The sequence below is a fragment of the Protomyctophum bolini genome, assembly GCF_963924005.1.
Source record: "Protomyctophum bolini genome assembly, chromosome: 17".
Classification (NCBI taxonomy): Eukaryota; Metazoa; Chordata; class Actinopteri; order Myctophiformes; family Myctophidae; genus Protomyctophum; species Protomyctophum bolini.
Genome location: NC_137878.1, coordinates 16,610,547 through 16,625,842, shown reverse-complemented (window position 1 = coordinate 16,625,842; position 15,296 = coordinate 16,610,547). Strand labels below are relative to the sequence as shown.

General features: G+C 42.8%; 1 protein-coding gene across 6 annotated transcripts in view; it reads right to left on the bottom strand.

Moving 5' to 3' along the window:
- The window catches only part of cica (capicua transcriptional repressor a), a 50,767-nt gene that overhangs the window by 19,236 nt on the left and 16,235 nt on the right, over positions 1-15,296 (bottom strand). For all 6 annotated transcript variants that reach the window (XM_080788232.1, XM_080788235.1, XM_080788233.1 and 3 more), the window contains exons 4-9: positions 13,836-13,967; positions 11,833-11,986; positions 6,149-6,248; positions 3,337-3,519; positions 2,994-3,120; positions 1,966-2,147 (exon numbers count right to left, since the gene is read on the bottom strand). In XM_080788232.1, the coding sequence (XP_080644358.1) occupies positions 1,966-2,147; positions 2,994-3,120; positions 3,337-3,519; positions 6,149-6,248; positions 11,833-11,986; positions 13,836-13,967 (878 nt within the window). The remainder of the gene's footprint in view (positions 1-1,965; positions 2,148-2,993; positions 3,121-3,336; positions 3,520-6,148; positions 6,249-11,832; positions 11,987-13,835; positions 13,968-15,296) is intronic.

Sequence of the window (15,296 nt, the reverse complement as noted above, 5' to 3'; positions counted from 1 at the left end):
TAGGTGTTAACTTTCTAAGAAAGTGACAAGTCGACACGCTGCCTTCCAGGAGGAACCGGGAATAAACCTAGGAAGTGTCTGCTTCCCAAGGTCACTCTACCATCAATCAATCAATCAATCAATCTTTATTTATATAGCACATTTCAGACAACGAGTGCAGTTCAAAGTGCTTTACAGTAAGAGCAGAAATATAACAAGAAAGAGCGAAACACAACATCGACTAAAACAGGAAAAGGACATGCAATGATCTAGGTAAAAGCAATGCTAAAAAGGTGTGTTTTAAGATTTCGTTTAAAAATGTCCACAGATTCAGAGAACCGTAAATCCATTGGCAGGCTGTTCCACTGCCCCGGGGCATAGTAGCTAAAGGCGGCTTCTCCATATTTCTTTGTGTTAGGGGTCTCTGGAGACCAGCACTAGATGATCTATTCTAAGGGGTCTGCCGGGCACATATTTAGGAAGCATTTATGAAAAATAGACAGGTGCATTTCCATTAAATGTTTTAAAAACAAGTAAAATCATTTTAAAATCTATTCTAAAATGTATAGGCAACCAATGCAGGGACTTTAAAATCGGTGTAATGTGTGCTCTACGTTTTGTCTTTGTCAGAACGCGGGCAGCTGCGTTTTGGACCAGTAACCGATGTTTTTTTTAGGTAAGCCATGAGCCACCGTCTATCCACCTGAAGCAGTCTGTCATTAAAGGAGCATTCAGTGATTTGGAAAACCCACCGGTCTGCCCCGGTAACAAGATGTGCACATGCAGTGCACATCTGCACGCACTACAGTGGGGGGACACGCAACAGGCCAACGGCACGCACACCAAGGCCCACCCCCGCTTGATCATGATTGGCGGAAGGCCCCTCTCTATCCTGATTGGATGAAGGCTGGGCCAGCTAGCCAAAAACGAAACCTACGGTTTTTTGACCCCAAGGTTTAACTGGGGACAGGGAGGAACTCCTTATATGGTCAGCAGCACACTATAGTAGGGAGGATTATCACAACAAAACAAACAAATAAGTGATATTTGAATTAAGTGAAATCACTGAATATACCTTTAACAACATGAAACCTAGCATTCCAATTCTGGAATATTGCAAAATATAGCCTATCTACAAGCGTTGTAGGCTTGTAGATCGTCAATTTTCACCAAAAATAAAGAATAGAGAAAAAAGCATGAGGCTCAGAATACACCTTGGGGTATCCAGTCAACGAAGTATACACGGTTTAAGTTGTTAAGTAGCCAGCGATCCGAAATGGTATGCTTTATATTTGTAAAACTCTTGAGTAACCCCACCTCGCACTCCATCAGTGGTGGAAAGTAACTAAGTAAATTTACTTAAGTACTTCTACTCCACTACATCTGAGACAAATTATTGTACTTTTACTCCACTACAATTATGTGAAAACTTTAGTTACTAGTTTTTATTTTCATTACAAAACAAACATTAACCACTTCAGCCCTACATTTAGGCCATTTGAAAATAGCAGATCTACAATCTTTTTTAGTACTTCTACATTGCAGTATTCATACTTTTATTTAAAGGACCACTTCACCACTTTTCAACTCATCTTCATACAATTGGTCCTCACTAATATGTTCATGATAAAATAGCACAATTTTTTTCTACTCAGTCTGTGTCTCATAGGAGGGCTGTGGGAAGTTCAGAAACCCGCCCACCAGTGACATCATTATTAGGCAGATTTTCTTTTAAACAAAACAATATTTAGATTTGTATTATCGTGAGAACGATGGCTTCCATTTTCACATTGCAACTTTTCAGGAATAGAAATTAGCTTGGATTCCCCATCAATGATGTCACTGGTGGACGGGTTTCTGAACTGCCCACAGTCCTCTCATGAGAAAATTATCATGATCATTAGTGAGGACGAATTATATGAAGATAGGTTGAAAAGTGGTGAAGTGGTCCTTTAAGCACAAAATGCGAGTACTTTTTCATCATACCTTCTCCAGGTCTCCCTCTCTCTCCCTCCGTTCCAGGGCGTGCACGGCACTCTGGGAGAAGGCTCGGGGCCGGGGGTGCTGTGCTCCTCCGTAGGCGCCACCTCGGCGCTCCAAACCCATCGGCCCCCAGGCCGACCCCCCCACTCCTCCCAGCTTCGCCTCCAGCACCTGGGAGTGGAGCTCTGAGGGAAAGAATGATAGAGAGAGAGAGTTCAAATAAATAAACAAGTCAATGAAAACCTGTGCGCCATTTATTCCAACAGAATCCATCCACTAATAGGTTGCCTGTGTGATGTTGGGGCACCTGCTATTAGTGTTACTAGTGTTTAAGCAGATTACGTGGGGAGAGGGAGGCAAAATATATGGAGGAGTTTAAGCTCACTGCTGCTCAAATGTGATACGTAAGCTCACTGAGGCTGTTGCTCACGCTCAAGTTGTTTCAGATAACAATGTTCTATAATCTAATACAGTATATCTTTTAAAAGCATGCCATAAAGGTTAATAAAAATGATGGCTGTCATATGACGTAATTTCCGAAAGCCAGACGATTGATGATTCATGGATAAATAATAGTTTTTGTGGTTCTGTACTGTGACGGTGGTTTTGAAGTGAGGGACGTGCTCTTATCAACATTTATCACACATCATCTCTCGCAATTCAGTCACTTTTCTGCCCTCACTGTTTATCCTCAATACGTACTTTGCTCAGCCGATTCGTCTCAATTCCATGCTCAGCCAATCAAATCATCGCTATGATACACACAAACACACAAAGCTGGGCATAGGAGGGGCTAGCGCATGAATTTTTTATTTTAAAGTTTAATACATTTTCTATCAATGCAAAAGCAAGTGTTTGATGAGGATGAGGACTAGGAATCAATCAGTCCCATTGTCTCTGTGTGAATGAATGCACACACGCACACGCACACGCACACACACACACACACACACACACACACACACACACACACACACACACACACACACACACACACACACACACACACACACACACACACACACACACACCTGTGCTCTCAGACATACTCCTCTCCCGTGCCTCCTTGGGGGTCCCACGCCCCTCTGACAGAGACTTCCTGCGTTCCTTATTGCACCACTTCCAGTCTGGATGGGCTCTGAAATGAGCCTCCTTCACCTGGAGACAGACACAGAGATTTAGACGAGCGAGAGGGACAGAGCGACAGAGAGAGAGAGAGAGAGAGAGACAAAGAGAGAGAGAGAGAGAGAATGTGGGGGTAGACAGAGAAAGGGAGCATAAAGAATGAAGAGTAAAAGAGAAGCTGAAAATAGACCATGAAAACGCGTAAAAGCCAGCTAAGCTGTGAAGTGGTCCGTGGCATTGGGGCGGTACCTGGAAGGCCAGGTCGTGGTACTGCTGCTTCTCGTTGGGGCCCAGCGCGTACCACCACTCGCCCAGGATCTTGCTGACGGTGCGGTTGTCCTGGTTGGGGTGCCTCTGGTGCACAAGGGCCCGGTGGCGCTTACTGAAGATCATGAAGGCGTTCATGGGCCGACGGATGTGGTCTTTCTCCCTCTGGACGGAGAGATGTTGGGGGGGGGGAGGAGGGCAGATGGAGGTATAGACAGTTAATGCCTGGTATATTATTATACAACTCCACACGGCACGTTACAGACTGCGGTCTAACTACATAACTAGGAAACCTCAGGGGAACTCATTTCAGGATCCCCTCGTAACATTTCCCCAATCCCAATGAATTCAACGTTTTTGTGAGTACAATTTACAATTTAGGCATTTAGCAGACGCTCTTAATCCAGAGCGACATACATTAAGCAAGAACAAAAAAGCATGGGAATACATCACATAAAAAGCATTTATCATGAAACATGCGTAAGCTAAGAAAGTAACAGTGGAATATCTATATAATGAAACTATACATAAACTATACATGTACTATACTATGCTATACATATGTACTATGACATGCTATGACTACATACAATGCAATTATAGTGCTGTCTACATAACATGCTATAAGTCTGTATCAAATGCTATCTAAGTCTACAGAAATGCTATCTAAGGGGGTAGGGTAAGTGCTATGGGCCATGATGGAGTCTGAAAAGGTGGGTTTTCAGACTACGGCGGAAGATTGGGAGTGATGCTGCAGTTCTGACTGCAATGGGAAGTGCATTCCACAGTTTTGGAGCCAGAAGGGAGAAGAGTTTGGGACGTGTGGAGCGTTGTCCCGGCGTTTTTAGTGAGGGTACTTCCAGCTTTCCTGCGTTGGCTGATCTGAGTGCGCGGGAGGGTTTGTAGGGTTCAATCATACTTGCAAGATATGGGGGAGCCATACCTTTGGTTGCTTTGAAGGCCAGCATCAGAGTTTTGTATTCTGTGCGGGCAGCAACCGGGAGCCAGTGGAGGGAGCGGTGCAGTGTGAGAATTTTGGCTGGTTGAAGACCAAGCGAGCTGCGGCATTTTGGATCAGTTGGAGAGGCTTAAGTGCACATGCTGGTAGGCCAGTAAGGAGGGAGTTACAATAGTCGAGTTTTGACAAGACTGTCGAGTACTGTGATGTCCCTTGTTTTGGTAGCCAATCAATTAGAAGCAGACTTGGTAACCTGACTGTAGAAAGTAACAGTACAGTAAAGAACCTGGGGGTTATTATTGATTCTGAATTGAATTTTACTTCACACATTAATCATGTTACCAAGATTGCCTTTTTTCACCTTAGAAATATTGCACGAATCAGAGCCTATTTGTCCTTGGACGATGCAAAAACGCTAATCCACGCCTTTGTTTTTTCTCGGCTTGATTACTGCAATGCACTTTTTTCAGGACTGCCTAAGAAAACAACTGACAGATTACAACTTGTCCAAAATGCAGCAGCCAGAGTTTTAACTAGAACTAAGATGAGAGAACATATTACTCCAGTTTTGGCATCACTGCACTGGCTTCCGGTTGTTTTTAGGATTGATTTTTAAATTATTTTACTTGTCTATAAAGCTTTCAATGGTCTCGCACCTTCCTACCTACATGACTGCTTGCCTAAATATGTCCCAAACCGCCCCCTAAGGTCTTCCACTGCTGGCCTGCTCGCTTTTCCAAAAACAATGGCAACTAAAAAATACGGGGAAGCAGCTTTTTGCTTCTACGGGCCGTCGGCATGGAACAAGCTCCCACTGTACCTTCGTCAGGCAGCCTCTGTAGACATTTTTAAAGCTCAGCTCAAGACCCACTTCTACAACATTGCTTTTAATTGATCTTTTATTTATTTTTATTTTTGTTATTCATGTCCTCACTGTATTGCATTACTGCTTGTTTTTTAATGTCGTTGCCTTGCTTTTTTTTATTCTCCATTGTTCTGTAAAGCACTTTGAGCTGCATTTCATCTCATGAAAGGTGCTATACAAATAAAGTTTTATTATTATTATTATTATTAATGTGAAGCACATCAGAATGAGCAAAAATGTTGAATACTAGCACAGGCTGCTACTTTCTGTCATTGCTGAAGCGAAGAGAAAAGCAGCATTCAGATTGGTTGGGTAACTCGTTTGAATCAAGGCTGTCGACTCTCGCTGGCACGAGAGCTCGTCCCACTAGGAGTCAGACTGGCGAGAACATCAAACAGGTTTGATTTTGTCTGCAGGGGCTGTTAGCTGACTGCACCACTGGGGTTGTCACACTAAATAAGTGACGGTCGGTCAGGGGCACATGTGCTGTGATTTTCCTCGGGATGTGTAAAAAGCGGAAAGACATCTTCAGGAACGTTGAGTAATTTGTAGCCAGCTTTAAGATGTAGAGAGGATTATTAGTTGAGTGGTAGACAGAGTAAGACAGGGAAAGAGTTCCAGAGAGAACAAAAGTGTGAAAGGTTGAAAGATGGGCAGACATCACTGCTTAAGAAATATGGAAGTTACTTAATGAAGCATGAATTAAGGCACGAGTGGGCGACGTAATAGACTACTTTGTTTTGTAACTCGGCAACACACCATCTGCCTCTCTGTCTGTGTATCTAAACCAAGGAAGGATGGAACTCAGTGACTGTCTAGTTTCTTTTTCCATCAAAGGCACTAAGGAACTGTCTGCTGTGTGTCTGTCTGTCTGTCTGTCTGTCTGTCTGTCTGTCTGTCTGTCTGTCTGCCTTCAACTATCCCTCTGCAAGGTGGGACAGGCTGTGTGTCTGAATGTCTGATTTTCTGACCTTCCTGTCTCCGTCTTTGGGCAGGGCACTGAGGGACTGTGTCCGTCTCTTGATAGGGCCAGTGGAGGGTGCAGGATCGTTGGCCACACCTGGGAAGAACCTATGGAGATGCGCGCACGCACGCGCGCACACACACACACACACACACACACATGCGCGCACACACACACACACACACACACACACACACACACACACACACACACACACACACACACACACACACACACACAGAAGTGAAACTGGCTGCCCACAGCAGACACAGGAAGCTACGATAGATTGTTTACTTGTGAAACCTGAAGTAGAGGATGGAGGCTGTTCCACACAACAATGGTTCTCACACTTGTCAGTGCCAAGTCAGTATCAATCATTATTAATACGTTCAGTGAATTTGTAGTACTGGAAGATAATATTTTAATTACATATAAATCACACTTGTGTGAACTGAGGGGCGCCTCACTCATTTAAACAGTATGCTATTGTGTAAAACAAAACCAGTCACAAGATGTATATTGGCCACATGACGTCTCATGTCGCCTAAACAAACATTAAAAGTCCATAGACTTGGCTGCCATATGATGTCATTTAAAAGCCATGCATTGGAGGAGGTAAAATATACAAATTAACCTGTTTTTTGAGGGGCACTAGCCAATCTTATATACAGTTTTTGTCCCTACACGATTCATATTTGCCATTGACAATGAAAGGAGAAATTAGGTCATATGTCCGTCAGATATGACTTAAATTTGTGGCAACACAAACATCAAATGCCTTTAATAATGAAGGGAAAATTTACATCATATCTAGACGTTCAAATCAGCTAACAAATCACATATACAGCTTTTGTCCCCACACGTCTCATATTTGCCATTGACAATGAAAGGATAAATTAGGTCATACAGTATGTAGACGAGCAAATCGGCTAACCAATAACATAAATTCAGTTGTTCATGAGATGATGATGATTAATGTTTATCTATGACCATTTTTGTTGGGACTAACTAAATATGTATAAAATAAATAACACAAAAAGTAGTACAGTACTAGTAGTATGGAAATGTTAAATGAAAGTCAACGTTTTCAACTATTTTCCATTCTGTGGTAAGGCACCCTGTTGGGTGATGTGGAACTGGATAACTATTACATCAATAAAACATGTACGCTAAATTTAGGTAGGTGTAGTAATCTGCTACATCGCAGGCTAAAGCAGAGGGATATAAAAATATACCACATTTTCAGTAGGCTACTGTGAATGTACACACAACACAGCATAGCTGTAAAACAGGAATAGGCACGTTCAGAGAGCCTTGTCAAAAAACCTGGAAAGTCTTTAGACTTTTCTAATTCATCTTTCTCATGGACCAGTTTTGCTACAGAAGTCAAGGATTATGTTACAAGGAGAGGAGGAATGAGTCACTCGAGAATAACACTTGCCTTGACTCTGTCATGATATCTCATTAGTCGTATAGGCCAAGTATTAGTGCAGCAAGAACTTCTGATATAAGGCATGGCCAGTTTTTGTCTCACATTTATGGTCTGTATTTTAGGGTGCAGTGGGAACACATCAAATCAACACAAAACCTAATACAGGAACATAACTACTATGATAATGACAAACAACAGACAACTTCAACAACAGTAGTCGATTTTCTAAGAGAGGCTAGTTTTTTATGTGCTACCTTTAACGATTTCCTTTTATTAAACTGTGTTCCTTATAATGAAACCTCAGGAAGACTGATGATACAGTTAGGCCAACATAAATGTATGATATATTTACTAGCAATTGAGAGGAAAATTATACAATCATTGCATTATGTTTGTGATTGTTTTTTTGTGTGTATGGATTGGTTAGTCTGTGCATACTTTGATGATAAATGTACTGAAATTAATCAAATAAATACATTTAAATATAAATATACAGACGTTCCTCTCTATGGCCACATCAGGCCTACATATGAAAACATGGTAAACTATTTTGAGCTTGTAAATACGCTATTTTATAGACTTAATAATCTATCCATCCATTATCTGGAGTCGGGTCACGGCGTCGAGACCTTCCCAGGCCAGTGTGGAGATATAATACCCCCATCTGGTCCTTGGTCTGTCAGGGGGTCTCCTCCCAGTGGGACAAGCGATAATGTAAATTATATATTTCTAGATTTCACCGTTACCTTAGTTAGTCATTTAGTACAATAACTTTAAATGTTTCAAATTGGGATGCCAGGGTCAAAAACATTCCAAAGTTCCGATCACAACAACACAGCGGAGGAGGAGGCGCCCCGCACGAGCTCCACGGTCGCCATTGTAATGAATAGGGACTCAATTTCCCTTAATGAACCGGAATCTTTAAAATCTTAAAGGATCTCAACCCTAGTCTCGTCTCTACTCTCTATCTGCCCTTGGTTTCCTGTCTCTCTATACTGACCTATCTGAAATAAAGTTGAACAAAATACAAAATACCATAAATACATATGTATATTATGTATATATATATATATATCTTCCTCTTTTTGTTTGTTTGTTTTTTTAAGAACGAAAGCAAGGGAGAGAGTCAGGGTCAGGGAGAGAGAGGTAGACGCAGACAAGGAGACAAAAAGAGAGAGAGAGGGCAAGTGAGCCCTGGAGCGAGACAGGACTGCTGATGAAACAGATGCTCTTGTCGAGCCTTTACAATACAAACCACAGTTATGTATTTTAGTGCAAGAACAGATGCAAACCAGCTGCAGTCATAATGTGAATGCCGAGAATTCTATAGCGTTCAAGGGAAGGCCAACTCTTGGGGCAGCAGCAGTATGCACTATGTACTATTTGCCATTTCAATATATTACATTTGCAGAGAGCCAGCGCAGAAACCACTCGCTTGGACCACAATCTTTTTTAATGGTGTGCGAAATGAATGTAGCGGAGCAACGCAGACTTAAACTATGTTAAGCCCGACACACACCGGCTGCGTCCCCCGCGCGGCGCCGCGCGGCGCACACAGCCGCCTCCATTATTTTCAATGAACCTAACGCACACCGGCTCCGTCCGGCGCGCCGCCCGGCGCGCCGATAGAACACAGTTCTATTTTCCAGGCGGCGCTGCGCCGCAGACGGTCGCAGCCGGTGTGGTGGGCTTCAAGTACCGGTAGACAGTTCCACAGCAGACAGCACTTATTGAGTTCCAAGTTGAATTTGGAGATTGCACTTCAGTACGTTATACAAAACAGTTCCTTAGCATCAAAATAAAGTCATAGTATAACAGTATTACATAGCCATAACAGACTAGAGCCATGCCCTAGTTAAATCTAAACTCTGGTGTTAAACAATCTATACGATACTCATGATAAACAGTGGGCCTATTCAAATGTAAAGTATTTTGTTTAACTTTTTTTGACAAGAAAAATCACACCCGTGTGAAGTGAGGGGCGCTCTTATCATCGTACATCATCCATTCATTGTCAACGGGAATTTTGTGTAGGACAAAAATAGCCGATTTGCTTGTCTACATATGACATAATTCTCCATTCATTGTCAATGGGAATGTAATGTTTGTGTAAGACGAAAATCTACACTATAGCTGAATATAGCCCCTCAGAAATATTAAGCTTAACTAGACGCCAGACAGTGTCTGTGTCTTGAACGGGTATTACTGTTATCTCCTCCTGGCTCCTGTAAGGGACTATCCATATAAGGTAGGGAGTTTATGATTAGGCCTACATTTTCCTGGGAATAGTGTGGGTGTAATAACTAACCATATATATATATATATATACTGTATATGTATATATATACTTTATATAAGCCATCACGCACTTATTATATTCTTCCATAGATTGAAAATGATAAAAAGTTTGCATTCTTCAAATCCACCTTTTTTTTTCTAAAGTGGACATATGGCTTTATAAGGTATTGGAATATTTTCAGCAGAACTCTTTGCATGAAGTCATTGCATTAAAATTCCACTGCTGCATTAATGACGGTAACAAAGGCTTGTGATGTTGACTTGCGTTGTCCCACTTAAATAAGCCAATGAGTTCATTCATGAATAATGGAATACAGATAAATCAATTTGCTGTAGTTGCGCGATAAAAGAATACATATAGTGAATGCATTACCTCTGTTCTATTCAATACGTTTCAGTGCAGTTCTGTATTATTGTTATGAGAAAACTGGCATATGGACAGGGTTGAATCACACTGTCACTGCATCACATACCACGTGAGAAAACAATATGGACAGGGTTGAATCACACTGTCACTGCATCACATACCACGTGAGAAAACAATATGGACAGGGTTGAATCACACTGTCACTGCATCACATACCACGTGAGAAAACAATATGGACAGGGTTGAATCACACTGTCACTGCATCACATTATTCACATACCACGTGAGAAAACAAGAACGGAGACGGAGCCAACATATGGACTAGGCCTAGGGCATATGGACTAGGCCTAGGGCATATGGACTAGGCCTAGGGCATATGGACTAGGCCTAGGGCATATGGACTAGGCCTATAGGGCATATGGACTAGGCCTAGGGCATATGGACTAGGCCTAGGGCATATGGACTAGGCCTATAGGGCATATGGACTAGGCCTAGGGCATATGGACTAGGCCTATAGGGCATATGGACTAGGCCTAGGGCATATGGACTAGGCCTAGGGCATATGGGTCTTCAACAAAAAACTGAAACTGAAACTGATGCTGACTTCCTATTGGTTCACCAACCTATGAGCCCGCCACCCCTCCCTCCGCCCCCCTCCTTTTCCTCTTCCCTCCTAGCCTCGGTCCCAGGCTTACTTATCTGCGAAAAGAAAATCCTGGTCACAACCTAAGGTAGAGAAGCTATCGGCGGTTGTATCCTCCGGAACAGCCATCAAATGTATTTCCCCCAGATACGATATTTTCCCGACCAATCACAACACTTGTTTCATTCGCGGAGAATGTAAACTGATTTGTAAAGCATCAACGATTTCACTTCCGCTAAAATCCCGCAACTTCCGCTGATAGTCTTTTCAGCTTAGGTCTTGCCCAGGGTGCTTCCCTCCCCAGTAGAACACAGTGGAGAACACTGCCTTTGCCAAATTTGGAGCCCCTCTGCACTGTTATTGGTTTAGCGAAATATAAGGTTCACTCCCACTCCTATGCCACATTTCCTGCTTGACTTGCCCAGGCTTTTTTTTCTCCTTTGAAAACAAAACACCTGCGGTTTCCGAGGCTACTACAAAGCTTGCTAAGTATTTAGGGTTTAAGTGGTTAAATAAAAAATGAACATGAGAAAAGATAGTGTAAACAAAAAATCACACCTGTGTGAAGTGAGGGGAGCTCTTATCATCGCACATCCTCATACATCATCTCATTCCGGCCAATCACAATTTGCGTCCTCACCTTCGTCATCAATGTTTGTGTTACGCAATGTTTGTGTTTACACAAATTGTCCATTCATTGTCAATGGCATTTTAATGTTTGTGTAGGACAAAGTTTGTGCACACAAACCAAAAGGTGGACATAGGAGGGCATAGCACGGTCCTCAAAATTGAGACTTGAAGCTATAAGAAAGTTTAATATGCGACACAATATTCAATATCTAGTGGGGGTTCCTGCTTCATCGCTCTCTCAGAAAAGGGGTCCATGGTTTGAAGACCCGTGGACTAGGGTAAAAAATAAATAACCTAGCAGAAAATATGTTTAGAACTTACGGGTCGTCTGTGTCACTCTCCGTTTCGCTGTCAGCTCCGCCCCTGTCAGTCGGAGGATTGTCATTGTTTGGGGGCGGGCGTGATGGAGATCCACGCTCCATGTCCGATTGGCCAGTTCGTCCTTCACTCACCAGTGCTACACCACAACGAGGCTCTGGAACAAAACAAAAAAGTGACATAGTAGATTGTTAATGTCTGCGCACAAGATAGGGCCCTAAAAGTCATGAAGTGGGCTCCTTTTATGATTTTCTGAAAGCCAGACATTGAAGGGCCTAGAGCTCCTCAAAAAATGGTAGAAATGTACTAACATTACTGTAACAGTACTAATATTTTCCTTATTGAAGTTCAAAAATAATTATTTTGGGGGGTCACGTCCTGAAAAGTTTGGGAACCCTTGGTCTACTCAAACAGTCATGGCTGCAAGTGATGAAGATGAATGTGGTGGACACCGCCCTCGTCAAGTGGACTGATAATGCCCGGACCCCTTTAAGTGGGCCCTTGGAGAGGGAAAAGGCAGAAGAATTGGCAGTGAGCCTGGGAGGACAATTTCAAGCTTTCCATAGGTTGGTTTGAGTAATTTACAAAGAGATGTTTTAAGAAACTGCACTGGTCAGGGAGGCTGCTGAAGTGTCACAAAAAAATGGCTTGAGGACCAGCCAAGTAATGGCCGAAGCTGTCTGTTTCATTAATTACATAAATACTATCATCCCCTTATTGTGATCAATTTGACCCAGACATAAGTGATCACTGTAGGTGTCAACAATATTTTTATTCAGTAATGTAGGTGGCGTCCATAAAAAAGGCATCACCTGGAGTCAGATTATGCACAGTGGAGTTGAAGCCCGCCCATTGCAGGTTGGGCTATTTTCTTAAGCAGTAAGTACAATACTACATACTACATACAATACTACATGTACTTAGCTACTTTACCACACACTGCGAACGGCACATATCAGAAGACTTTGTCACGCGTTCTGGCCTCACGTCCGTTCGCTCACTCGCTGTATGTTAGGAGCTGGTGTTGTAATGCACTCAATTAAAAAGTAATTGTTCAGCATGTCCACTGCCTGAATGGGGCAACAAATAGCGATGATTCAAAGGGTCCTAATTACACCTTGATTTACAGACCGTGGTTCAGTGTGATATGTTGTCATTGGGCTCGGAATTCCAAACAGCCAACACTCCCCCAAGGTCCCCCCCAGCTATTTACATATTCTCTTCACGACTGAAGTGAATTTATCCACTTAAGACTTATTTATACTCAAACCTGCTATACCTTTTCAATTATACTGACGTGCCCAAAAATACGGATGCCAGGTTTAAGAGTGGTTAAGCTGTGAAATGTGTACCGAATATCGTTGCTGTTGGGCAGAAACCTACCGTATCTCCATATTTCAACTTTCAATTCTTTTTTTTGCAAAACGAATGACATACTTAGTCATACTACAGTGTCACACAAAAGAAGCAAAAATAACCGATTGGCAATCTTTCCTTTTTTTTCTTTCAAGTGAAAGTTAAAGTGGTTGGGTCGGAAAAAGAACCGGAATCGTTTCCATCATAATTGGAACCGTTTATGGAACCGTTTTTTATCACACTATCAGAGCTGGTTATGTGGACCTGGCGTCTGCTATAAAATGACTATACCAGTGCAGTTACAGACTTGTAAGGGACCATTTGGAACCCTATACTAGGAATCGTTTATGGGTGAGCGCTAAGGAATCGGACCGTTACGGAACCGGAATCATTAAAATCCTAGCACTAACAAGAGCTTGTGGCTAAAGAATAACTACATTGATCCACTGGAACACAGGTTTGTTTTTCTCCACATTTACAAGATTTCCACCCAAGAGTGACGATAAAACTAGACCTACAACAATGAAGAGTGACTCAGGCAGTTAACATTTCAGCCTCCTGTTCAGTGTGTGTGTGGCATGAAGCAGGCGCCATGATGTCAGTCACATTTCCAGAGTGGAAGAAGAATAAGGGGCGGGGCAGGAGCTTACCTTTGCTCTGATTGACAAGTTGTTGGCCATCGGCAGGCTGGGCAGGCGCTCCGGGTTGGCTGGGCTCCAGGAAAGGGACCAATGAATGCCAAGGGAACACTGGCACCGACCGAGGCTCCACGTTGGTCCAAACTGTAGGACGGGAGAGAGAGAGAGAGAGAGAGAGAGAGAGAGAGAGAGAAGTGAGACAGAGATGCAAACTAATAATAACTATGGTTTACAAAATGAACTTTTGTGTGAATCTGAGTCATGGGATTGCAGGAGTGGATTTGGTTTGTCATTTATTTTGAGAGCAGGTACAAATGTGACCAATCAATGACAAAGTGCAGAGAAGATGTTTGACCCCCCCCTCCCACACACACACACACACACACACACACACACACACACACACACACACACACACACACACACACACACACACACACACACACACACACACACACACACACGCACACACACACACACCACTATACACTCACCCCACCCCCCAAACAAACACACACATGCATACACAGCATCCCTTAAGGCAGAGTTGAAGGGTCGTGTGATGGGATATGATTAGAAAACCTGTTGTTTTAAGACAATCCAGGCTAGTCTACTGACTGCAGTCTAGACACGCACGCACACACGCACCGAGTCAGACTAGCGCTCCGTCGGAATAATGCGCCGATGGACTTCGGTACTCAACACCAATGTCATAAAACATTTGTTGAAAGATGTCAGCGTCAGTTCAGGATAACTTTGTCAACAGGACAATTTTGCATTAAGCTAATAGACATGCTCTCATTTCCCCCCTTTTAGCCTCCTGTGTGTGTGTGTGTGTGTGTGTGTGTGTGTGTGTGTGTGTGTGTGTGTGTGTGTGTGTGTGTGTGTGTGTGTGTGTGTGTGTGTGTGTGTGTGTGTGTGTGTGTGTGTGTGTGTGTGTGTATAGCATGCTGATTGAAAGGCTGTAGGCAAATTGGAATTAGGACTAGAAGCCAGAAAGACAGGGTATATTGGATTAACCTACAGAATGCATGGATCAATTTGGGTCATGAAGGAAAATAAAAATGCATCCCTTCCAGTTCCAGGGGGGCAGTCAGGCAGATATTTTGTGAAGCCACTAAGGAAATCAGGACTTCCTGAAAGTTCATATAATGGCCTGTTGTGGCGCTGTCATTGGGCCCAACTTCACCTAGACAGTATTACCTTAATAAACATGGTCATGAATACTTTCTGCTTCCAGTCACTAGTTTAAAGTCTCATTTCTCATGTCATAATATTCTTTTTGGAAAATTATGGTCGCATTTATTTAAAAAAAATCCATAAAGTCACGTATGTTCCACGTTCCATGTGCCACCCCCTGTTTGAGTCAAAATAAAAACCAACGAAGAAGAAGGGGGGAAGTCCCGCCTCGTTGTCTGGGCCAGCCAATGGCCAGCTGGGCCCAAACGGATCTAGAAAGATGGATTCAAGGAC